At 43.1% G+C, this 24,158-nt stretch overlaps 1 protein-coding gene and 1 long non-coding RNA gene across 6 annotated transcripts in view; one reads left to right on the top strand and one right to left on the bottom strand.

The window, feature by feature from the left end:
• RFX4 (regulatory factor X4) overlaps window positions 1–24,158 on the top strand; it is a 162,238-nt gene that overhangs the window by 78,144 nt on the left and 59,936 nt on the right. For 3 of the 5 annotated variants that reach the window (XM_049115348.1, XM_049115349.1, XM_025461929.3), the window contains 4 exons: window positions 5,801–5,862; window positions 9,922–10,135; window positions 11,748–11,825; window positions 18,030–18,193. In XM_049115348.1, the coding sequence (XP_048971305.1) occupies window positions 5,801–5,862; window positions 9,922–10,135; window positions 11,748–11,825; window positions 18,030–18,193 (518 nt within the window). Of the gene's footprint in view, window positions 1–5,800; window positions 5,863–8,120; window positions 8,303–9,921; window positions 10,136–11,747; window positions 11,826–18,029; window positions 18,194–24,158 lie in introns of those variants that run through there. The other 2 variants (XM_049115350.1, XM_025461946.3) reach the window with 2 other exon arrangements.
• LOC125755926 (uncharacterized) lies at window positions 2,103–8,103 on the bottom strand. The gene is made up of 2 exons (XR_007413508.1): window positions 7,791–8,103; window positions 2,103–7,434 (listed from the first exon to the last, which is right to left on the bottom strand). It is a non-coding gene; the product is annotated as an uncharacterized LOC125755926 (long non-coding RNA).

Below are 24,158 nucleotides of genomic sequence, written 5' to 3'. Positions count from 1 at the left end.
GAAGTGGTTGTGGTGCCATGAGGAGACCATGGTCACCATCCAGGCATCATGGCCCTGGGGACTGGTGGAAAGGGAAAGATGCAGGTAGAGTCTGGGTATGTTCAAGATGGAGGGAGGATGGAAGCTGGTCATAGACTGGAAGTGGCAGGTGCAGTCATGGTTTGAAGAAGGGAGAACGCTTACCTGGCCAGGGAATCAAGAAAGGTGCATAGAGGAGTGGTGTGCATTCTGGGTGGATAGGGAGCAAGGGTACAAATGGTAAGGAGGTGGGGATGCTGCAGGTGGAAGGTACAAAAGTATGGAGCCCAGTGCTGGGAAGCACTCTGAGAACTGGGCAGCACCAGGTAGTCTGTCTGATTTGAGTGGAGCATGGGGCTCACACAAGGACATTTTGAGAGCAAAGACGGAAGCAGAACAGGGAGTTGCACAGTGCACCCAAGCTCCAGAGGAAGGATCCTCTGCAGAGTCAGCTGGCTGTGGAGAATTGTCAGAGGCCTCTGAGTAGACAGGTAATGATCTGGGTTATTCCTCGGTTAATCTAGCTGGGGACTCTGAACTATCTAAACAGAATGGCGTTTGCTTACTTAGTATTTTATTAAGCAGAAGAAATGTTTGCCAGATTTCTGCTTTTTTGGGTGCAGGTAGATTTAATCTAAGAGGAGACACCTCTATCATCTGCCTGCGGTTGTCACATTCCCGTCAGCTGTTTCTCCCTTTCCCTAGGGTGTTTGGGGACAGGGCTCTCAGATGCCGTTTATAGCAGAGGCCGCAGGAACATTACCCAGAGCGTCATCAAAGTGAGGAGATTTGAAATCTTCACTGAAGAGTAGATGGGAACAAGAGATTATTTCATTCCTCATCTAATGTGTAAATGCAGGAATACGACATAGAAGGGAAAAAATTGTTTTGTTTTGTTTTTTCTTTTTCATGCAGTGTCGGAAAAGGTGGAGTCTCTCCCGCTTCTGTCTTGGGTGACTCAGTGGAGGGTGGCGCTGACCACAGGGATGGTAAAACTGCATGTATTGAGCCGTACATTATTCGAAAGGAATAAGTAAAGCCCCCTCATCCTCAAAAGAAAGGATGGGGAAGGGGGACTTTAGGACACTTTCACTTATCCAGAGGCAACAGTATTGTGGTGGTGTAAGTTAGACCGGGTGCCTTTGAATTCTAGGTCTGCATCTTGTGAGGTGTGTGGCTTTGTGCAGCCTACTCAGCCTCTCCAGGCCTCAGTTTGTTCATCTGTGCAGAGGGATTAGCCATGGAGCCTGGACCACTGTAATGATTGAGATAATATATGTAAAGTGGTTGACACAGTGCCTGAACCAGGACTTGACCCGAAAGTGTGTGTGCATAACTCCTGTATCCTACCACCTTCCAGCTCGCCAGGGCAATGGAAACAGGAGCGTCTGAGGCTGTGTGGGAAGGACACAGGGGAAATGGGAGGGAGTCAGGGAAAGAGAGGAGTTCCTCTGGGATGAGCAGGGCACAGCATGTGTTTGGTATTTTAGGCAGAGGAACAGCATAGCATGTGCCTGGAGCTCAGGGAACACAGAGGGAAGTATTAGGATTTGAGGCGGGGGCACATCACAGAGGGCCTCATGGATGAGCCTGAGGAGGCTGGATGTTTAACCAGTGTAGGCAGTGAGCAGGCATCTAGCATTTGCAACGAGGAAATGAAATGATCATACATGGTTTTTAGAAAGGTGGTGCTGGCTGGGCAGCAAGACTGGAGGGGGGCAGGCAGTTAGGAGGATGTGTCTGTGGTCCAGGTGAGAGATCATTGTGGGCAAGGGCAGTGGCGGGGGAGGGGGACAGAGAGAAGTGGCTGGGCTCAGTAGGTTTCTTAGCATCAGTAGGACACGGGGTTGCACAATGTTGGAAAGGATGGAGTCTCTCCTGCCTCTGTCTTGAGGGACCCCGTGGAGGGTGGCACTGGCCACAGAGATGGTAAGACTGCATGTATTGAGCCATTCATGATTCAAAAGGAGTAAGTAAAACCCATAGGCTAGGGAGGAATTCATAGGATAAATTGATCCATGAATTCATAGGCCCCATTCCACAACTCGATGATTTCTCAAGATCCTAGCACAGAGAATTTCAAATACACCAATTGTACATTTTATTGCCTCTTAGAGGTAGAACAAACAGCTCCTGAAATTTGTCCTTGCTTCCTGGGGGCTTTCTGGAACATCTCTAGACCAGAGTCTGTGGCCCTGGTACCTTAGCCTAGGGCCAGGACATTATGTAGGATGCCATTTGGATAAATGCTTATAAAGATTCAGAACTTTGCCCATTCTCTTCAATCACGTATAATAAGGCTTAGGAACAACAGCAACAACAAAATGCCTCTTTTTTATTATCTGCATATTATTTGCAGGGAATAGGCAATTATTTTTTTAAAGTAAAGAAAAAGGCGAAGAGCTACTAGAACATCCTGGAAGATTTTTGGTGCCTCATTCAAGGTTATCTTGAACTTCTTTTGTCAATTAGGAATATTTCCAATAAGAAAATCCTTTTCTATTTACAGAAAAAGTCAACCTTGTACACAAATGTTATACAAAAATCTTTTTTTCTAGTCCCAATCCTACTATCCTAACAACTATACATTTTTGCTTTTCCTTGTTCCCTTTCCATTCCTATATTTGTAAAAGATATAAATTATAAGCATAGCATAAATGTAGTTTGAGATATGCTATTTCATTTAACATGATGTCATATATAAACTTTCTGTGCCATGACATAGTTTTTGTTACTACTATCGTTTTTTAAAAGATTTATTTATTTGGGGAGGATAAGGGGAGGGACAGAGGGAGAGGGAGAGAAAATCTCAACCAGACTCCCTGATCAGCCTGGAGCCCGACCTGGGCCTCCATCTCACAACCCCAAGGTCAGGGCCCAAGACAAAACCAGGAGCAGGACTGGGATGTGCAACCAGCTGTACCACCTAGGTGCCCCTGTTACCATCATTTTTCATGCCTACATAGTGGTCTGTTGAGTGTATGTATGATCATTTATTTAGCCAGCTCCCTGTCATTGGACACCTACACTGTTTCCAATTTTTCTGTCTTATTAGTAGCCCTGCACATAACTTTTTCTTACTCCAGATAAGTTCCTTGGAATTCATAGACCAAAAATTTTGAATATATGTGGTTCTCGATACGTATCATGAAAAGGCTCGGGGAAGGGTTGTACCAATAAACAGTGTCACCTGCAATCTGTGAGAGCTTTGGTCTTGCCACACCTTGGACAGCACATGATATTATCATTTTCCAAATGCTTGCTAATATCAGAGCATTAAACATGGTACCTGCTGTATGGGGGAAATCTCTCAGACCAAAATGCAGAAAAACCTCTGCTTTTCCTAAGCAACTATTATGTTTTTACCTTGTGGGTACGGGGCTCTTATAACTGTATCGTATAGGATAGGTAGGAAACTCTGAATCCAAATCATAACCCATGTTTAACCAAAGTGAAGAATCTCTCTCCATCTCCTTGCTTTCTGTATTTTCCTTGGATTTCTATCTGTATGTCTGCAAACATTCAGTGTTGTACCTTTGTGAACAGCTGCTTTGTATCTTGGCAGTGAAACCACTTCTGTGATGAAAGTCTGGAGGGTATTCTTGGCCAGAGGTGGTGAGGCCACTAAAACCATTGTGTGCATCAAGGGACAGAGTGCTTAGAAAGCCCTGTCGCTGACCCCACTCAGGCCCCACCCTGAACATTGCATTTTTCTCAGGCCACAGCAGTTTGAGAGGGACATAGACAAAGTGAGAACCCATATCCTCAGCTTCCAGGACTTAGGGGGAAAGAAACCAGGGCTGTGTCAGCTACAAAAGTGATGCCCTTCAAGATTTCAGAGAATGACTGCATTGTTTCCTGCAGTTATCATCACTATCGGATAACATTTTAGAGGCCCATTTTTATTTCCTAAAGCGGTATCTTCATTTTATCATATTAGATTTTCTAACCATTCTTATAAGCAATGCGTCAATGCATGGGGTTGTTTTGTTTTTTGTGTTTACCCATTTTCAGATGAGTAAAACCTGTCCTATTATTCACAGTGGAGACAGCTTCCTAATGTACAGAAATGGTCTAACTTCATTTCACGCATTCCAGATTCTCAATTTCTCTGATTTGTTCACTTCCTTCCATCCCACTGATGCTGATTTAGTTGAGGCTACCATCCTTATCCCTATGATCTGGCTGGGGAGGTATATATACTCCAAGGCCCCAGACATAAGAAAACCAAGCACAAAGAAGTTAAACAGCATGTCCAAGTTCAAATAACTAACAGGGTCACAGTAAATGTCTGTTGAGTGAGCAGATCCATCAATGAGAGCATCACTGTGGATGGAAAAGGATGTGGATGGATCAGGAGAGACTCATCCCTCAGCTCTGAGAAGGAACGCTTGTGTTCATGCCCCACCAGTGGGAAGTCGGCAGTTGGGTCTCATCTCACGAAGGGCAGCTTGCAGGCAGGCTCTCTCTGACTGTGCCTGCCTACTTGGTGATGTACTAGAAGAGGAGAGAGCCTGGGAGAGTTTGGTGAAATGAGAAAAGTCCCTCGAAGTAAAAGGGAAGACTTATCAGGACGATTAGCAGTGATCATGGGTAATGTTCGTTGAGCCCTTACTAAGTGCAAGGCATTGTTGCAAATCATCTACATGCATTTACTTACTAGATTTTACAAGGATTCTCTAACGTAGGGGTTATTATCATTCCCATTTTACAAATGAGGAAACAGGCTAACTGAGAAAACTAACCTTAACTAAAGGTCCCCAGCTAACAAATGGCGAAGTTTGGCTCTCTTTAATCCGGGTAGCCTAGCTCCAAAGCAAGGAACACTTGCATCATCCTGTCTCTCCACAGATATCATTTCTGTAAACACCAAGGCCTACTGGTTGTGTCTTCACCTTGGCAGATGGCATAGCTTCCAAATTTGCTGCAAATCCACATGAATATCATGGGCAACACTGCAGATGAGTCAAGCATACCCTCCGCTCAGGGGTTAGGCTTCCTCCTTCCATTCAGCAACACGGACTGAGCTCCTTGTATGTGCCAAACCCGGTCCCAGGTCCCTGGTCTCATGGAGCTTACTTAGGGTGAGAGAGAACGTAGGCATGCAGAGAGCAAGTACACAAGATCATTTCAGAGTGTGAAGTGAGAGCAGGGCCATGAGCAGGCAAAGGATTGCTTGTGCTACTGCCCCCTGGCTGGTCACAAAAGGTCACTGGGCAGAGGCCCAAATGTTGTAAGCAAAGGAGACAATCCTGTGAGGATGTGGATGAGGCTGCCTTCTGGGGAGAAAGAACTTACCTACAAAAGCCCCCAGAGGGAGCATGTCTGGTGTGTTTCAGGAATAAGGAAAAGAATTTAAAAAGCCAGCTTCACTGGAGTCTGGTGAGTAAGGGTGAGTCACAGGAGAGGAAGACCAGGAGGTAAGAGCAGGGACCAGTAATAGAGGCCAAGGGCAGGTCTTCTTTCCAGGTGCCATGGAATCCATTGGAAGACTTTAAGCTGCAGGGCTAACACATTCTGCATCAACTGGGACTTGCCCTGCATTGTGAGCCCAGTGAGACCCCCTCAGAGTCCAGGGCCCCATAATCATTCCAGTGCTCACCCGCTCCCGCCCCCCAGCTCCAACACTGGTATCTTCTCCATGATCCCACAGACTCTCAATAAGTCATTGCAATTGAAGACCTATGTTTTCCCTTTTCTTTGAATTGATGTTTGTAAAACTCAGAATGATTGTGCTCCCAACTTTTCTCAATGAGTAACTAATTCTTGTGTTGACTTACAGATCATAAGGCAGCAGTTTCCCCAGTTAACCACCAGAAGACTCGGGACCCGAGGACAGTCCAAGTAAGCACCAGCAACCATTCCATCTGCAGAGCACACATCTCTGAGTCAGGCTTGGACCCCAGGTCTTTTATCCTGAGTCCAGTGCACAGGCCTGGCAGGAAATCTGTGCCTAAGACAGGAGCTTTAGACAGGACAGAGGCTGTCAGAAGGCCCAGGGCCATCGGACCCAGCTGCTTTAAGGAGTCTGATTTTCTACCACCCTGCCTTTAAGTGTTTTTGTCAAATAGTCTTGGCAATCACTTAAAAGAGGACTTTGTGGCTTTTTGGACAATCTCTAGGTTACTTGAATTGTTTTGCTGAGCAGACTTTCTACTCTGATAGTATCTGGTTGCCCAAGAGAAGCAACCTGCACCAATCTCTGCAAGGGAGATGGGGTGAAGAGGTCCAGCTAGACCCTGGTACACAGGGCATATTGCTTCCCAGACGTCAGTTCTATCAACCATCTAACCCTTATTTGCTTCACACTTGGTGTGATCTGCTAGGTGCAGATCACCTGCCCTCATGGAGCATATACTCTGGTGGGGAAGACAGATAAAAAAAAAACCAAACCCTCAGATTGTAACAAGAGGCCTGTTGTAGAGAATAACAAAAGGAGAGTGGCCTAGTTTAGAAAGGTAGCCTGGGAACGCCTTTCTGGAAGAGTCCTGAAAAGTGAGAAGTGTGCATGGACCCCTTTTCCTACATGTGAGTTGGTGGGAAGGGAATCTCTGCCTTCCCTGGGCAAGCTTTATTAAAATCTCGGTTTATAAGATTTGCCTCAAAGGGTGTTTCAAAAATCATTGGATGTTAACAGGTGTTCTGTGGAAAAGCTCTGTTGGCCACATAAGTTTAGGAAGCACAGAGTTCAACAGGTTCCTTTATGCAGGACTTCTCAGAACCTTTATTATATTGATGTACATAGTGACTCCACTAGAGGGTGCCTTATTACGTAGCATTGCTGAACACTTTGACCAGGTTGAGCAGCAGATCAGCACATACTGACTTACAAAATATTGACACTTGAAACAAAAACAAAAACAAAAACAACCATATAGCACTTGTAAGACTTGAAACTAAGGGTTGGGCTTCAAAAGCAGCATGTCACACAGTATCTCCTCACTCCTCTTGCCATCCCTGGGCAGCATTCCCATCCTCCGAGGGTGGATTTAACTTTGGAGCCAAGTTAGGTAAAGAAAGTGGGTGATCAAACTGGGGGGGAAAAAGCCTTTTTGGTAAAGCTTTGAAAATAACAAGACTCATTTTTTTGTGTGTGGCCCAGAAGCTCTAGGGGCAACTTCCAATGAGATTTACAGAAAATTTTGAACCAGGGACACTCTGGAGTAAATTTCTAATAATGTTCCAAGGTGATTGCTCTGAAGAACCAATCTCATCTCTAAAGAAAAGTTTGTTTAAAAATGAGGTTTCCATCTTGGTAAGAGCGTAGAGTATGAGACCACCTGTCCTTATTTATTTGCTGGTTGGCACATGATGGGCAATTTGGTCCACATATGAGAGGGTGGTTGGAAGTATGTTGAATGCGTGGAAATGAATGGGTCTTGGAAGTCACTGGCTTCAGTACATTGTTGCTCATCTCTAAGAGAGAAGAGTAGAAATAAACCACAAAAATAGATACATAGTAGAGACAGGGAGGGAGGATAGTAAAGAAAGAATAGGACCATTTCCCAACCTTCAGAAACTTGGAGAAGGTTTCCTTCTGTCTACATGTGAGAACCTGTTTTTGGTTTTTGTATTCTTCTTTAACCCAGAAGTTGGTAAATTGGGCAATATCTTCTTTAAAAATTCGGTGGTGTCAATTTTAATGGTATCCCCTTCATAAGGACACCGCCCCCCAAGGTTGATCACACCTTCGACCAGTCAAAAGGTAACAAAACGCTCTAGTCTCCAACCTGCCACTCAGCCTTATAGAGAAAATCCCTCCACAAATTTACCTTGACAGAATACATCGGGGGGTGGGGGGTGACTGGATTGTGCTGACATGTCCTACAGAACGGAAACAGAAAAACCAAGACCTGATCAAAGCAATAGCTTCTCTCCAATTGCTAATTTCAGCAACATACACTCTGGAAAATCCAGACCCAGAACCATGGTCTGATCTGAATATGTGATCCCTCTCTTGATCTCAAGAGGTGGGGGAACTTCGTGAAGGTCAGAGAGGCATGTCCTAACTGCCGGGCCACCTGGATGGCGCTCCCGCACTCCAGGAGCCAAACAGAAGCCATCCCCTCCCCCGTCTCTAGGGCACCTCCCGGATGGGGAGGCAGTTATGACAGTTGGAAAGTAGAAGGTGCAGAAGACAGAGCAGCTCAACACATACGAGAATTTTCTGATAACTGTCTCGACCCAAAATGAACTGGGCTGCCTTCGGAGGGCCTGAGTTCTTCATCCCAGGAGGCATTCAGATAGAGGCGAGATGCCCACTAAGCAGAAATATCACAGAATGGTATCAGCCGTAAGGGGGCAGGGAGAGGGGAGGTTATGTGTGCTCATCTCCCTTCCCTGAGAAGCCTCTCATGTAACCCAGTGCTTTCTCACTTGTATGATTCTGTGACTGCCACCAACCATATAGCTCCACGCGCAGAAACGAGTAATTAATATGTTATACAGTGTTTCTGAAAGCGAGGTTCATGAATTGCTTCCATTAGCATTGCTGTGCAATTATAGAAATCTACTCTAGACCTACTAAGTCAGAATCTTGGGCGGGGGGTGCGTGGAGTCCAGGAGTCTGTGTGTTGATGTTTTGTAGATGATTCTTAGTAGTAGTCAAGTTTGAGGGTTGCTGGCTTAGCCATTAAAGCACTTCAGAGGTTCAAATCCTGCTTCTACTCACTGGGTGATCTTGGGCATGTTACTTAAATTCCCTGGGGGCTAATAGTTAATTCCAGCCTTACAAAGGTTTTGTGAGATTAAGTAAGGTAATGTGTGTAAAGAGCTTGAGCACCACATTAGATGCTGTGATGAATGTCAATTTACAAGAGTAAATAATGACAGTCTACAACGGTTGGGGATCATAGAACGGGGAATGTAACCTAGGAGGTTAGTCAATCACAAGCTGGCATCCATCAGAATTGCCTGTGGTGCTTGTTCATTGCTGAGTGTTGGGCCCCACTTCCCCATTCTGAATCAGTAGGTCTGGCAAGGGCCTAGGAATCTGTATTTTTATTACACCCCATAAGTGACTCCCAAGTTTGTAATAGATTCCTGCAGTGTTTTCTGCTAGGTCAGTGTAACGGCTTTGGGGCCAAACAGACCTGTACTCAATAGCCTCTTCTAAACCGCTGGATGACCTAGAGCAGATTTCTTCAGCTTTCTTCCCTCCGTTTGCTTGTCTGTAGAAAGACCTTACTAATTCCCATTTCATAGTAGTATTTTTCAAATTAATGTAGGTGAAGCAGTTTACAGAGTGCCTAGAATGTAGCAAGTGCTCAGTTTCTGTGGCTAAAATCCAAACAAAATGCAGTTTTCATCATTAGTCTTATTGGAAACATTGCTATTACTAAAGCCCATTTGAGTCAAAAGTTTCGGTCTTTTACCTTCAGTGCCAATGGCACCACTGCATATGTCTTTTTAGAGATGCAGTTCTTACAAGACTACCATTAATTGATTAAGGAAAGACAGAGACCAAATGAATTCTTGCTGGTGGTACAGTTAGTAGTTGCAAACACACCCTTCTTCTTGGGTCTCTACAGAGCTCTGTACCTCTGAGATCACATTTAGCTCGATAAGAGATTAAATACAAATGGAATTTTTTTCATCCTCCCTTTATACTTTGCAGAGTATTTGACTTAACATTTTCTGGAGGAGGCAATTTTGGTTATTTTTACCTGCCTGATTGATGGCTGGCAACATGGAACTTTGGTTTAATTCTAGATTTCTGAGATGTCAAGTCTCACAGAAGTGTTAACTCTTCTAGTCCTGGGAGGATGGCCCAGCCATTGTTGGCCTTGGGCACCTCTGCCCAGGAAACCCCACCTGCTAACAGTGCATGTGGGTCTCTCTCTCTCTCTCTCTTCTTCTCTCCCTCCACCCCCCCCCCCTTCTCCCTCTGTCTCCGTGGCCCAGGTACCATTACTACGGCATTGCGGTGAAGGAGAGCTCCCAATATTATGATGTGATGTATTCCAAGAAAGGAGCCGCCTGGGTGAGCGAGACGGGCAAGAAAGAAGTGAGCAAACAGACGGTGGCATATTCACCCCGGTCCAAACTTGGAACGTTGCTGCCAGAGTTTCCAAATGTCAAAGATCTAAATCTGCCAGCCAGTCTGCCTGAGGAGAAGGTGACCACATCTGAGGTGTCGCTGGGAGTGGGTGGCTTCCCTTCCTCTCTCTTTCACACAACACATACAACCTCTCTCCCTCTCTTTCTCTGTCTCAGTGCAAAATGGTGAGTTTAAAAACATAAAGATAGAGGGGTGCGTGGGTGGCTCAGTTGGTTAAGTGTCCAACTCTTGGTTTTGGCTCAGGTCGTAATCTCAGGGTCGTGGGATCGAGCCCCATGTCGGGCTCTGCTCTGGGCGTGGAACCTGGATTCTCTCTTTCTCTCCCTCTGCACCCCCCCCCCACCACACACACACATGCTCGCTCGCTCTCTCAAAAATTTTTTTAAATATAAAGATAGAAATCTGAATAAAATAGGGACTTTAGTAAGTGATAATGTATCAGTATCTATTCATTAGTTGTGAGAAATGCAGCATACTATGTAAGATGTTAACAATAGAGGTAATGGATGTGGGGCATATGGGAACTCCCCATACAATCTTCGTAATTTTTCTACAAATTCAATACTATTTTAAAATAAAAAGCTTATCTACCCCTCTAACTTATCTACCTACCTGTCTACAATGCTACACTGTCTCATTTCATGAAGGAAGAACCCTCTTGGCTATAGATTGGGTTTTTTTCATAGGATACAGTTTATTTTCCCCTGTCCTGCAGAGGATGTTGTGAAATCATAGTCCCATAGGCAAGACTTTGTAGGTACAGTGAATCAGATAGTTTCGGTCATAGGGTATTTGGAGAAAATTACTGGAGCTACATGTCTCACGTACCTATTTTGATGCAGCCCCGTGCACAGGTAGATGTCGAGCTGCTGCTGTCTGCAGACCCCCTGGGAGCTGGGATGTGACGGTAACTGACATGAGTGCCGCTCCCAGGAATCTCACAGCCAAGGGAGGGATGGATGCTCATGCATAAGCAAACTAGTTTACATGAAATAAATGCATGTGTACGTTGTGAAATGAAGAGTATAAATGTTTTAAATCTAAGAACTAGTAAATTTTTTCCCCTCTAAGTTGCTTTAAAAAAAAATCAACAAATTTCCTGTTTGATAGCTTTAAAATTCTTGGATAAATGAAGCTGAAGATGCAGTTTTTTTGCTGAGCGGATTCCAGATTTTTTAATGTCTTTTTTGGTGATTTTTGGCAAACACCTCTTCTTATAAGTACTCACTGGGTTTTAACTTTTCAGTATCTTATCTGATGAGAATTTAATTAATATGCTCTACTGAACTCTACTATGGGCCAGACACTGTGCAAAGTGCTGGATACACGAGCATGAATAATATGCCATTTAAGTTTTCCCGGAGCCCGTGGTCCCAGGAGTGGAGAATGGAGGAGAGAGGAACCCATGCTTTCCACTGGACCACAGGGCAGGTGCCCGGAGGGAGAAACATGCCCAGGTGTCACGGGAACACAGAGGAGGAGCCCAGGGTCAGAGAGCACCACTAATGAAAGTTAGGCTTATTCGGGTCTTACAGGATGAGTAGGTATTAAGTGAATTTCATCCCTTCAACAGGGAATAAATGACTTGAAAATTGAAATTCCAAGGAAAGTCAGCAGTAATATATATTAATTCTGCTTTTATTGTTGAAATCCCCCCCAATCCCCACAGGTCTCTACGTTTATTATGATGTACAGAACACACTGTCAGAGAATATTGGACACTGTAATAAGAGCCAACTTTGATGAGGTAGGTCAATAAGTGTTGAGCTGTGAATACTCTGTATTAAAATATTATAGTAGCAGGAGCTCCAATTTTGAGAACTCCCACTGGGTGCCAGACCTTTGGAAACCCCCAATGCACATGAGCTCATGTAATCTTTATGGTGATCCCAGGAAGCAGGCACGATTATTACCCTCATTTTACACATCTTCTGTGTGAACAGCAGTTGGCATGGCCAGCTCCTTGACCTGACTAGTGAACTGCCTCCTGCCTCACTGGCCTAGGAGGAAGATGGTTATTGTGATGCCCAGTATTACAGATTCAGAGAAACTGAAGGAAAGCTTTCCTACATTTTGTATTTAATCTTTTCCTGAGGCCCCATTTTATTTTCATTTTAAAATAGTACAGTTGAAGAATGGAGAGGAGAAACAAGAGAGGATGAAGTACCAGTTACATAACCAGAGAGACAATAAAATCTTCTTGCCTAAAATGCCATCCAAAAGAGCCTTCCAGGGGAATGGCAAGAAGCCATACATTTCACCCCGTAAACCTGAGGCCTTTCTGTTTCCAGAAAATGCCTTCAGGTCAAACCCCCCCCCCGCCCAAAAAAAAAAAAAAAACTCCCCACCCCCTGGTGTAGGTTGTGGACATTGAATTTGAAGATGATGCAGGCTCCCAGGGGGCTATAAAAACCAATAGGTATTGGTGGACAAGATTCTGGAGATTCCCTCCATGTGTGTTTTGGAGTGGGTGTGGTGTGCTCTGTAGGAGGAGAGGGTACAAAATGACGTAAAGCACAAAATGCTCTGTCTCCCACATTCTTCTACCTTTCTGCTGCTGAGCCTCACAGTGGTGAGCGTTTACTGGGGGCTCTGCTTACCTGCTGGTAGAGAAATACTGTTGCTCCTGCTCCTGGCTTTTATTCATGAGATTATTTAAATCTCCTAATTCCTTGAGCAACCATTTAAGGGGACTTTTTTTAAGAGAAGGATCACTGCTTTCTCTCATGGTGTGGTTTGTTGTGTCTTGTATCCCAAAGACCACTGAGATGAGAACAAATAAAGGTTCATGTTCCATGGCGACCATACTGGCTTCAGTAACAAATAACCCCAAGTCTTCATATGTTAGAAGTTTATTTCTCACTGATGTCACAAGCCAGTATGGATGCTCACGGGGAGGGCTGGTTGCTGGGTTAGGTTAGAGACCCAGCGCATTCCCCCATGTGGCCATACCGTGCCCTAGAGCCATGGTATCCTCTTTGTTCAGTTAACAGATGGGGGAACAGATTATAGGGAAGACATACCTGCTTCTTAACCTTGTCAGCCCAGAAATAAAACACATCACTTTTGCCCTCATTCCATTGGCAAAAGCTGCCCTCATGGCCTCACCTTGATGCAAGGGGATCTGCTCCCTCACTCGGCAGCACTTTACTGCCACAGAAGAGGAGCTCAGAGCTCTAGTGGCCAGCTGTCCCTCTCCACTACACGTTGTCACCACAGAACTGGTGACAGTCCCCCTTATGTCCCTATGTACTTTATTCATCTCAAAACTCTCCATCATCTCATTATACTTAATTTCATGCATGAATCCCAACACTTATTGGGCACCTAATGGTGCCATGCACTCTATAGGTCTCAGGAATGGGGCAAGAAGTAAGACACAGCCTAGAGAGGGAAAAACAGGAAGGCACACCAGAAATTCGGAGGCAGAGTATACAGTGATGGCTGCAGAAACCTTGAGGAGGCTGAGCGCTCCTATGGGGAAAGTGCCAGACTTGGAGCCCAGGCTCTGCCAGGAAAGCCTTTGTTGTTTATCCTAGAAATAAAGATAAAAATATCATCCCTGCCTATCTAGTGCAGAAGAAGATGAGACATTGCCTAGCAAAAGCCCTTTGTAAACTATAAAAGGTCATGGAAATGCTCTTATAGGTTATGTCAACAAGGGAGTTAAAAGACTTGCTCAAGGTCACACATTTGGTAAGGGCCAAAGTTGTGGCTGCATCTTTTGTCACTTGACACCCCCAGTCCAATATTATTTCCACTTCCTTCACAGGGATATTTGGGGGCTGTTTTTAAAGTGGCTAATGAAGATGTGTTTCATTCTACCCAACCACAAAAGAATGAAGGGGGAGACTTTCCCTTTGATGGGCATGGATTTCTCCCACAGCTGAGAAAAATCATGGGCAAATGGATGGTGGGAGCATCTGGTACACCTTGACATTGCAGTTTGCTTCAAGTCTTCAAGATCTTTAAGGGTCGAGGTTGTAACTAATGCTGGTATCACATTCTTAAATTATCTTATTGGGCTGGAGCAGTTTGTCTCCTACCAACGCAGTATAAGCCCTTGCGGGCAGGGACCTTGTCTGTTTTGTTTGCTTCTGTGTCCAGGTCAGACATACTCTTAGGCTCTCAGTAAGTATTTGTTAGGGAGATGAATGCATGGATGGATGGGTGGGTGGGTGGATATAAAAATGTCATAGCCTTGTAGCGTTGTCAGGCAAGTGCAAAGAGCCCCAATCTGCCTGCGGGGGGGACTCCCTGCAAAGCCTTCTCCAGGCTACATTGCATGAGGAGCTTTCCAGTCAGATGGTCCTGTGTTTGAGTCCACATCCACCACTTACTGGCCTGTGACCTTGAGCCCCTCTGAGCCTCCATTTCTTTTGCCATAAAGTGGAGGTGATAATTTTATCCACATAAGAATTCATGTGTCTGATTTTGAAATCAGAGCATGATAAATGGTGGCTAACGTTTTGTTGAGATCCTGTCAACGCCGTAGCAAGTAAGTACCCCTGATTGGAAGTTATCATGTGCTTCCACAAGGTGCCAGTATATTCAGAATGAAGTAAATACATATATGGAAAAGAAAGGGAAATCCTCCGTAGGTATTGTTAAGGAAGTCATCTCCTGATGCTTCACTGAGCCAAGAGGGAGATGGCTGGGAGTTGAGGGGACTGAGGCAGATAATCTAGGAAACTTTAAATAATGCTTTTCCATCCTTTACCTCTGATGATTTCACCACTTATGATTACAAGGAGTAAGGAAACCTCCTCCCTCCTGGCTGATCATCAGTTTCCATTTGGTAGGTGCCTCCACACTCCCAGGCATTTTGCCTCAGTGATCTTAATGGATCCTTATACTGGGTAGATGTTATTATCTCTATTTTATAAAAGTTAATAGCTCTCATATTTAGATATTTAGGTCTAAGCTCCAGATTCAGCTGACTCAGCATGCAACTTAACGTGACCAAATCAGAGCTCTGACTTTCCACCTGAATTTGCTGTCCCCGTCTCAGAGTCTCAGATTGCCATCACCACCCACCCAATTGCTCAAGCCTCAAATCTTGCTGCTTCTCTTTCCCTCACCCTGCATCCAGCCCATGGGGAGGTCCCACCAACTCCACCTCCTGCTGTAACACCGCCTCTGTCCATTTCACACCCAACTTCCCAGTCTCAGCTCTGGAGCTTTCCACTATTCTCCCTCCTTCCTTTTCCTTCCCACTTAGGATGTTAAATGGCCTGAAGTGTTGCAAGTAGAAAAGGAGATCAAACTGGCCAACACCACCCTCTCCAAAGACTGCTCAGGAGACTGAGGACTGATCAGGGCTCCCCATGCAAGCTGAGCAGGCTTAAAATAGATGCCTGCCAAAGACTGATTTTCCCCAGATTCGTTTAAACCTACACAGCCGCTGATCTTTTCCAGAATTTCTGTTAGAAATTGATCACATAGAAAAAGGCAGTAGGGCTGCATGCAAGGAGAGCCAAGAAAGACGGGTGAATTCAGAATCTTCCAAATGGGTAGGAAATCAATGGGGCAGAGGTTCTTATGCAGTGTTGGCAGGGAGGTCCAGGACCCAGCCTGAGGCTGATTCCCAGGGACGGGAACAGGATCAGGAACAGTGGAGGGTCCTCTAGAAAGAAAGCACCTTATCCCAAGAGGCCTGGCCATCTCCAGGCTCAAGCTGAAAGAGCAGTCAGCCACCAGGTGACCCTGGGACAGACCAAGAGCCTTGACAAGTGAGCAGAGCCACTGTGGGGATGCTGGCTGAGCAACACTCGGAGACTTGGGCAACATGTCACAAACGCTTAGGGCAGCCCATGGATTTCTTGGGGCTGATAGTGGCAGTGTCTCCATGATGTAATAATCACCATCACCATTAACCTTTATTGGTGCCAAGCACTAAAATAGGTACTTCTTAGGAATCTTTGCCAAAACCTATGCAGTGAGTAAAGGCTACTTTTATTGCCATTTCACAGGAGAAGAAGCTTATATGTCTCTAAACTTAGAGATGTTACACCGCTGGCTGGTAGCGGGGCCAGGGCTGGAACTCTGGAAGACAGTCTTCACTCATCTGCACTTTCTGTTTTGACTTTTGATCCTGCTGAATACTGTGCAGTATTTTCACTGTTGTGGGAGACATGGCACTGTGACTTGAGTATGAGTTTACAAACCTGAACTTCATTTACCGCTTTGATCATGGTTTTGGTCAAATGCCACCTAGGAAGTCAGAGGGCATGCTTTCTCCCCATTCCTTATCCCCCAAACTTCCTATCTGGTCCAGGCCGTGGATGTCAGGGAAATCTGTCCACAGGAGGCTGAGCTCAAGTCTCCAGCCTGGAGTTGGAGGTAGCCTGGCCTGAGGAAAGCAAGACCCCACTCCTGAGAGGAGCCTGATGGACACCACAAGTCAGCACTGCAGGGGTAGAAAGCAGGAAGGCCGGCAGCAGTCCAGGGATAGCTGTGGGTGTCAGGAATTGGGGTAGAAGGCCTGTTATTGTGAGAACAAACTCGCCACAAGACTGACTGGGAGAATGACGGCAGACAAGGGCTCCGTCTCATCCATTCCCTAACTTGCTGTCTGGATTTGGACAATAAGTTAATGTCTCTGCAGAATGGGAGCCAGGATTCTCAGCTGTAGTAACATTGCAAGTACTAACTGAGAGGACCATGCAAAGTACCTGGCATATAGTGTCGCTCGAAAAATAAAGCTAATCCCCATCGTAATACCACCTCCAAAGTCTTAGACGAAGGGTATTATCTTTTGCATTGGATCAAGATTGATTTAAGAAGCCAGGAATGTGGGTAATGCTACATGTGGGGGTTTGAGAGTACTCATCTGGGGCAGGGAGAAGGATACATAGTTCAGGAATCAAGTTGAGCCTATGAGAATTCACAAGAATTCAGTCATTTGTTCCCTGTCTCCAGGATGAACCACTCCTCGGAGTTAGCTAAGCTCTAGGTTTGTTTGTTTGTTTTTCATTAGTTTTTAGTTTTCGGGAATCCATGAGTTGCATATAACACCCAGTGCTCATGCCATCATGTTCCCTCCTTAATCTAGGTGTTTTTTTTTTTTTAATTGAAGGTATTTTTAGTGGTATTATATACATCAGTTAACCATCGTTACCGTTTCCCTTCACTTCCCTTATCTTATCCTGTACCCCAGGTCCCTACCCTGCTCTCTCTCTCTGACCTCCAGCTCACACACTAAAAGATGGAGATATATAGGCTCCTGAAAAGTTCTCTGCCTTAGACATTCACTGTGCCACTTGCTCCTCAACAGCACGGCTAGAGTTCCTGCTATCACATCAATAAGCATTCTTGAGTGCCTTATGTATTTCTGTTCTGTACTAGTGGTTGGGGTGGGAGTACCCACGTCGTTTACCGCCCACATACCAGCATCCCATAGTGGCAACACCCGGTCAGGGCTCTTGGAGAAATGGAGGCATTTGGGTAGAAGAGGCCCTTGCATTTTATTCTATTTTTGGTGCACAAATTTGAATCAGTAGACTTGTCTGTGCCACCTACTTTCCTCCTGTCCAGACACATTCCTTTTACCAATAACTCACACAACAGTCAGTCCCTTCTTTTTGAAGACACCCAGGGGCTACCACAGACCCAAAGAATAGTCAGCACTAGCGCTCTGAATTTGTTAAGAGGAATATCCCACCTTCCCTTCCTTAAACTTTTCCCAGACCACAGGTGAGCATGAAGGGACCGGTGGGTTAATGAGCTAGTCCTCTCTCCCAAGGCAGAGTAGACCCCAGGGCGCCAGGCCAGGTGGTTCTGCAGCAATGGGCCTGGCACCCAGATGGGCAGGGGGAAGATTGGGACAGGGCCTCCTCTGCCACAGCAGGGGAAACAGATGACCCCACTGCAGCCTGGTGGAGTCCCAGGCTTTGTGGGGTGGGGAGGGCCCATGTAACCTCATGCTTCTCCTTTCTTTGGGTTGACACAGGTTCAAAGTTTCCTTCTGCACTTTTGGCAAGGAATGCCGCCCCACATGCTGCCTGTGCTGGGCTCCTCCACGGTGGTGAACATCGTCGGCGTGTGTGACTCCATCCTCTACAAAGCTATCTCGGGGGTGCTGATGCCCACGGTGCTGCAGGCGTTACCTGACAGGTGGGCGTGCCTCTTCTCGTGACTAGTCCATAGCACTAATTGTTCCTGCCTCTCTGACTGAACATAATCATGCGCTGTCTGGGGGTCTCCCTTATAAAGATCATAGACGGTGAGCTTTTAAAAATTCAATTTTATTTACAATTTTTAATACAAATAAAACTTTTAACATTTTGAGCCATTTGTACGGTTCAAGATTTGAAAGGTGTAATGCAGTATATGGTGAAAAGCCTCCCCCCACAACTCCTATTTGCCAGACCCCCAGACCTCTCTGTAGAGCATCAAATATAGTCATTTTCTTGAATGGGGTGGCGGGCAGGGGCAGGGTTCATCCAGACCTGCTGTGCACATATTCCCAGTGCATATATCATATTCTTTTTGTCACTGATACAGTGATATACTATATTAAGTTGCTCTGCACCTTGCTTAAAAAACAATCTTGGAACTTTTATTGGGGCTTCTGTGCCCCATGTTGTCCCTCCCTGCTGCCCTGAGGCTGGACCAAATGGAGCACTTCACAGGCTTCCCTTCCCCTGTGGCTTCCAGCTGGTGTCAGCCAATGGGGAGACCAGGAGGGGGAGGGAAGAGAGGGAGGTGGGGAGACGGACTCTGTCTGCATCCCTGGGAGGTCACCTGGGACTGGCCATGGCACTTCACAGGGCCTCCCAGTGTACCACCAGATTCACATTCTTCTGGAGTACTTGTGCTTAGGTTGGAAGTTTGCCCTCTGGACATGGGGTGGACGAGAGGCTGCTGCCCCTAGCCCCCAATAGCAGCAGTGTCCCTCATGCGCTCCTTCATGCCTGTCGACACCCTCATTACTTGCCCCTTGTAAATAAGCTCTCCTATTTTGAGTGGCCTCTGTTTCCTGTTGGGACTGTTGGAGAACATTCCACATCAGTCTGTACAGAGATTTTATTCTTTTTTTATGCCCGCATACTGCTCCCACTGGGCTGAATGTGATCAGTTGTCTTCATATTTCCAGTCTTATTTTACTACAAATAACACAGTGATGAATGATGTAAATACATTCTTTCTCTGGGGTAGTGCATTCGCTTCCCAGGGCTGCAGCAACAAAGTTGCACAAACTGAGTGGCTTAAAACAACAAAAATGAATTCTCTCATATTTTGGAGGCCCGGAGTCTGAAATCAAGGTGTTGGCGGCCTTGGTTCCTTCCAGAGCCTGTGAAGGCAGATCTACTCTGTGCCTCTCTCCTAGCCTCTAGTGGTTACTCAAAGTCCTTGGTGTCATTGGCTTACAGAAGCATCCCTCCAGTCTCTGCTTCCATCTTCATATTGACTCCCACTCTGTGTGTCTCTTTGTGTCTTATAAGGACACTTGTCATCAGATTTAAGGCCCACTCAGTTAATCCAAGAGCTCATCTCAAGATCCTTAATCACATCTGCAAATAAGGTCACCTTTACAGGTTCCAGGGGGACATACTGTGGAGGGGATACCACTTATCCCACTACACAAATGGTATGTGCAGAATAAATTCCTACCGGGCTGAATTTCTGGTTCAAAGATATGTGACTTAAACTTTTCTCAGTGAAGTTTTGATGTGCATTTCTCTCTTTAAAAAAAAAAAAAGATTTTATTTATTCATGAGAGACTCAGAGAGAGAGAGAGAGAGAGAGAGAGAAAGGCAGAGATACAGGCAGAGGGAGAAGCAGGCTCCATGCAGGGAGCCCAACGTGGGTCTCCAGGATCATACCCTAGGCTGAAGGCAGCGCTAAACCACTGAGCCACCTGGGCTGTCCTATTTTCTCTTATTATGGATGAAATTGAGTATCTCTTTGTATCTTTAAGAGCAACTTCCGTTTTCTTTCCTGTGAACTCTCAGTTCTTATCCTTTGATTATTTTTCTATTTAGTGACTGATGTTTTTCTCATTGATATTTAGGAGTTCTTTATTTATTTGGTATACTATTTATCTGTGGTGAGAGTCGCAAATACTTTCTCATTTTGTTGTTATTCTTTTGTCTTTGCCATACAGAAATATATGTATGTAGTTGAATTTATCAGTTGTTGCTTTTATGCTTCTGGATTCAGTATCATAGTTTTAAAAGTCCTCCCCACTCCAACGATTAAGTAATTTCCCCATGGTTTATCATACTAACTTTATGGTTTAATTTTTTACTTTTGAGTTTTGGTCAATTTGGAACTCATCCTGGTGTAAGATGTAAAGTGCGGCTTTGTTTTCTCCTCAGCATCTATCCTGTTCTCCCAACACCATATGTTAATTATTCCATCCTTTCTTCACAGAGTTGAGATGCCTCTGATTTTATACAATAATTTTTATATGTATTTGGGGCTGCTTCTGGACTTGCTATCCTATGCCATTGATATTTCTGTACATTCATGTTCCAGGATCACTGTTTTAAGTTTTATGCTTTTAAACATATTTCATATTTAGTAGGACTAGCTCCTCATACTTACTTCCCTTTTTAAATAATTGTCCTAGTATTATCACTTATTTTTCCATATGCACTACCTTGTCATCAGTTTGTCTATTTCAGTACATAAACATATATAACACACGTGTATTCTTACCGGGATTACATTACATTTAGGGAAAATTATATATTTATGATACTGAGAATTCCTAACAAACAACATGGTTTGCCTTGACAGCTATTCTGATTTTTAATTTTGTGACTACAAGAATACTGTAAATCTTTTTTTCATATAAATCTTATACATTCAAAAAATTTATTCTTAGATATTTATCTTTTTGTTGATATTGTGAATGCAGTCTTTTCCTCCACAGCTCTTGATGGATGGTGGTTTTTGTACATGAATGCTATTGATATCTGTCTGTTGTATTTGGAGCTGGCTATGCCAAGCTTATCTTGTTGTATTTCTTTTTTCAGGTTCTCTTAGATTTTCCATGTTTAGAATCCTATTATCTACAAATACAGATAATTTTACTGTTGTTTTTCTAATTATTATACCTCTTATTTATTTCTCTTATCTAATTACTTTGGCTTATGCCTCAAGAACATATTGAAATTCTTGACTTTAATGAAAATGCATCTAGTCTTTCTCCATTAAACATTGTGCTGGCTTTTGGATTAAGATTGATGTATTTTATCATGTTAAGGAATGTCTTAATTCATTAAATGTTTTATGAAGGATGTTGTTGAATATTATCCAATAGTTTTCATCATCTATGAAAATTATTATATCATCCATCTCCTAATATTGAACCATTCTTGCATTCCTAGAATAAACCTCACTTGCTCATAGTATATCTTCTTTAATGTGGTACAGGATTTTATTTTGCCAATGTTTTATTTAGAGTTTATGAATCAAAGTCATAAAGTGAGATTGGTCTGCACTTTTCTTTTAATGTTTCATCTTCATTAGTTGTTGGTATCAATGTTATTCTTGCTTCATAAACAATCTGAAAGCTTCTTTCACCCCTATTTTTAACCTAAACTCTGGCTCACTTTAAATAGCAGTGAAATTATTTGCTCTTGAATACTACATAGAATTAATTCCCTGAAGGCATTTGGGTGTAGTGTTTCATGGGAATAAATCTATGAATTTTTCTTTTTTTTTTCTTCTATAGTAATTAATTAGTTTAGATTTTGTCTTCTCTGAGACAAGTTTTGGTAAATTATATCTTCCCGGAAAATATCCACTTCTAGATCTTTCAATTTATTTCCCTAGGGTTGAACAAAGTAGGTTTGTAGACTCATTGAGTTTCCTCTGTGTCTGATTATTTCTGCTTTAATACATTTTAGTTTGTGTAGTTATGCTTTCTTCTGCTTCTTTGTGATCAAGTTACCTGTTTTGTTTTATTTTTTTCAAGAAACATGCTCTTGGATATATTTATTGGTGCTATTACTCATTCTTTTTCCTAATACATTGATTTCTTTTATTTAATTCATTTATTTTACTTTCCTAAGTTTACTGTTCTTCATTTATTCAACAAATACTTTATTGATTGCCCACTACATAGTTTGTTGTTTTTATCAGTGACCAAAAACAATTGACCAAAAAAATACATGCTTGATTTACTTACTTTCTTTCATTCTTGTTTAATAACATAAATATTTCAGGCTTGGGTTTTTCTTTGAACACTATTTTAGCTGTATCTCATAGGTTTTGATATGTAATATTTAACATTGTTATTTTCTAGATATTTTGCAACTTTGGTTTGGAGTTCCTCTTTGTCCTAAAAATTTCTAAAGAGTACTTAAAAAGTTCCAATTGTTAGAAATTGTTCTGGCTACGTTATTCATTTTAGCTTTTATTGCTTTGTGATTAATGACTATTTTCTGAACTATTATTTCTTCTTTTGGGATTTTACTTAGATTTAATTTGTTGTCTAATATACGATCAGTTTTGTGACACTTGGAAAGAAGAAGCACTCTGTCTTCAAAGTACAGACTTTGGCAGATATGCATTTGGGTCAACATTATTGTTATTTAATTCTTCTGTTGTCTTTGTGCTGTCCACTTAGACTGTTATGGATCAAGACAGGCAAATAAGTTTAAGACTTATTACTAGTGTGAACGTATTTCATCTTGTATCTCCCTTAATTTTTATTTTTGAATGTTGATGCTATCTTATATGATGCTTTGATATTTCTAGCTGCTTTTTCTTCATTGTAATACTTTCATTATGAATTGCAACACCTTCATTGTAAATTGTACTCTTAGTATTATTTTTTTTTGGTATACTTAGCATTATAAAGTCAAGTTTAGATTTTTTTGGCCCAGAATTTAGGTTGTCTGATATTAAGATCATGACCTCTATGTTCTTTTTGTTTTCATCTGTCTGAATACATTTGCCCATCTTTTTATAACTTACTCATATGCAGAACCATTTAGAATTTCATAGCTCAATCTGATTTTTTTGTCTTACTAGATAAGTCTAGTCCAATTACATTTATTGACACAACAGATACTTTTGTTCTTAGTTCTATGATTTCATTTTATGTTATTATGTATATGTCTATAGCTTTTTATTTAACTTTATTTTAAAAATTCAGGTTTATTGAAGTATACTTTATATATATATTAACATTCACCAACAAACACCGGGATTAGGGGTGCCAGACCCTTGTGCAGTTGAAAATTTGTGTATAACCTTCAGCTTCCCCCAATTCAAGTACTAATAGTCTATTGTTGACCAGGAGCCTTACCAATAACATAAACAGGCAATTAACACATATTTTGTGTTACACATATTGTATACTGTATTCTTACAACAGAGTAAGCCAAAGAAAAGAAAATTATGTTAAGAAAATCATAAGGAAGAGAAAATAAATTTACAGTACAGTACTTATTGAAAAACAATTCCTGATAAGTGTGCTTGCACATTTCACACCCATGTTGTTCAAGGGTCAATAGTACAATTGAAATATAGTTTCAGGGGATCCCTGGGTGGCTCAGTGGTTTGGCGCCTGCCTTTGGCCCAGGGCGCAATCCTGGAGTCCTGGGATCGAGTCCCGCGTCAGGCTCCTGGCATGGAGCCTGCTTCTCCCTCCTCCTGTGTCTCTGCCTCTCTCTCTATGTCTATCATAAATAAATAAATAAATCTTAAAAAAAAAGAAAAGAAAAGAAAAAGAAATATAGTTTCATCACTTTAAATTTTTTCTCATGCCCCTCTTCCTCACATTGCCAGCCCCTTATCATTCAGTGTTTGCATGGCATATCCTTTTCCACCGTTACCCTATGTCTTCATGTTTAAAGTGGAGCTCATGTAGCCAATAGAGTGAGCCCCTGCTTTTTTATCCAATCTGACAATTTCCATTTTTAGTTGCTGTGTCTAGACCTTTGCAGTTAATGTTATTAATGATACAGTTGATTAAAATTTTCCATCTCACTAGTTGTTTTTAAAAAAGATTTATTTACATATTTTGAGAGAGAGAGAGAGAGAGAGAGAATGCAAGCACATTGCGGGAAGGGACAAAGGGAGAGAATTTTCAAGCAGACTCCTTGCTGAGCAAACAGCC

This window comes from Canis lupus, chromosome 10 (assembly GCF_003254725.2).
Source record: "Canis lupus dingo isolate Sandy chromosome 10, ASM325472v2, whole genome shotgun sequence".
NCBI lineage: Eukaryota > Metazoa > Chordata > Mammalia > Carnivora > Canidae > Canis > Canis lupus.
This window is presented reverse-complemented; position numbering and strand designations above follow the sequence as displayed.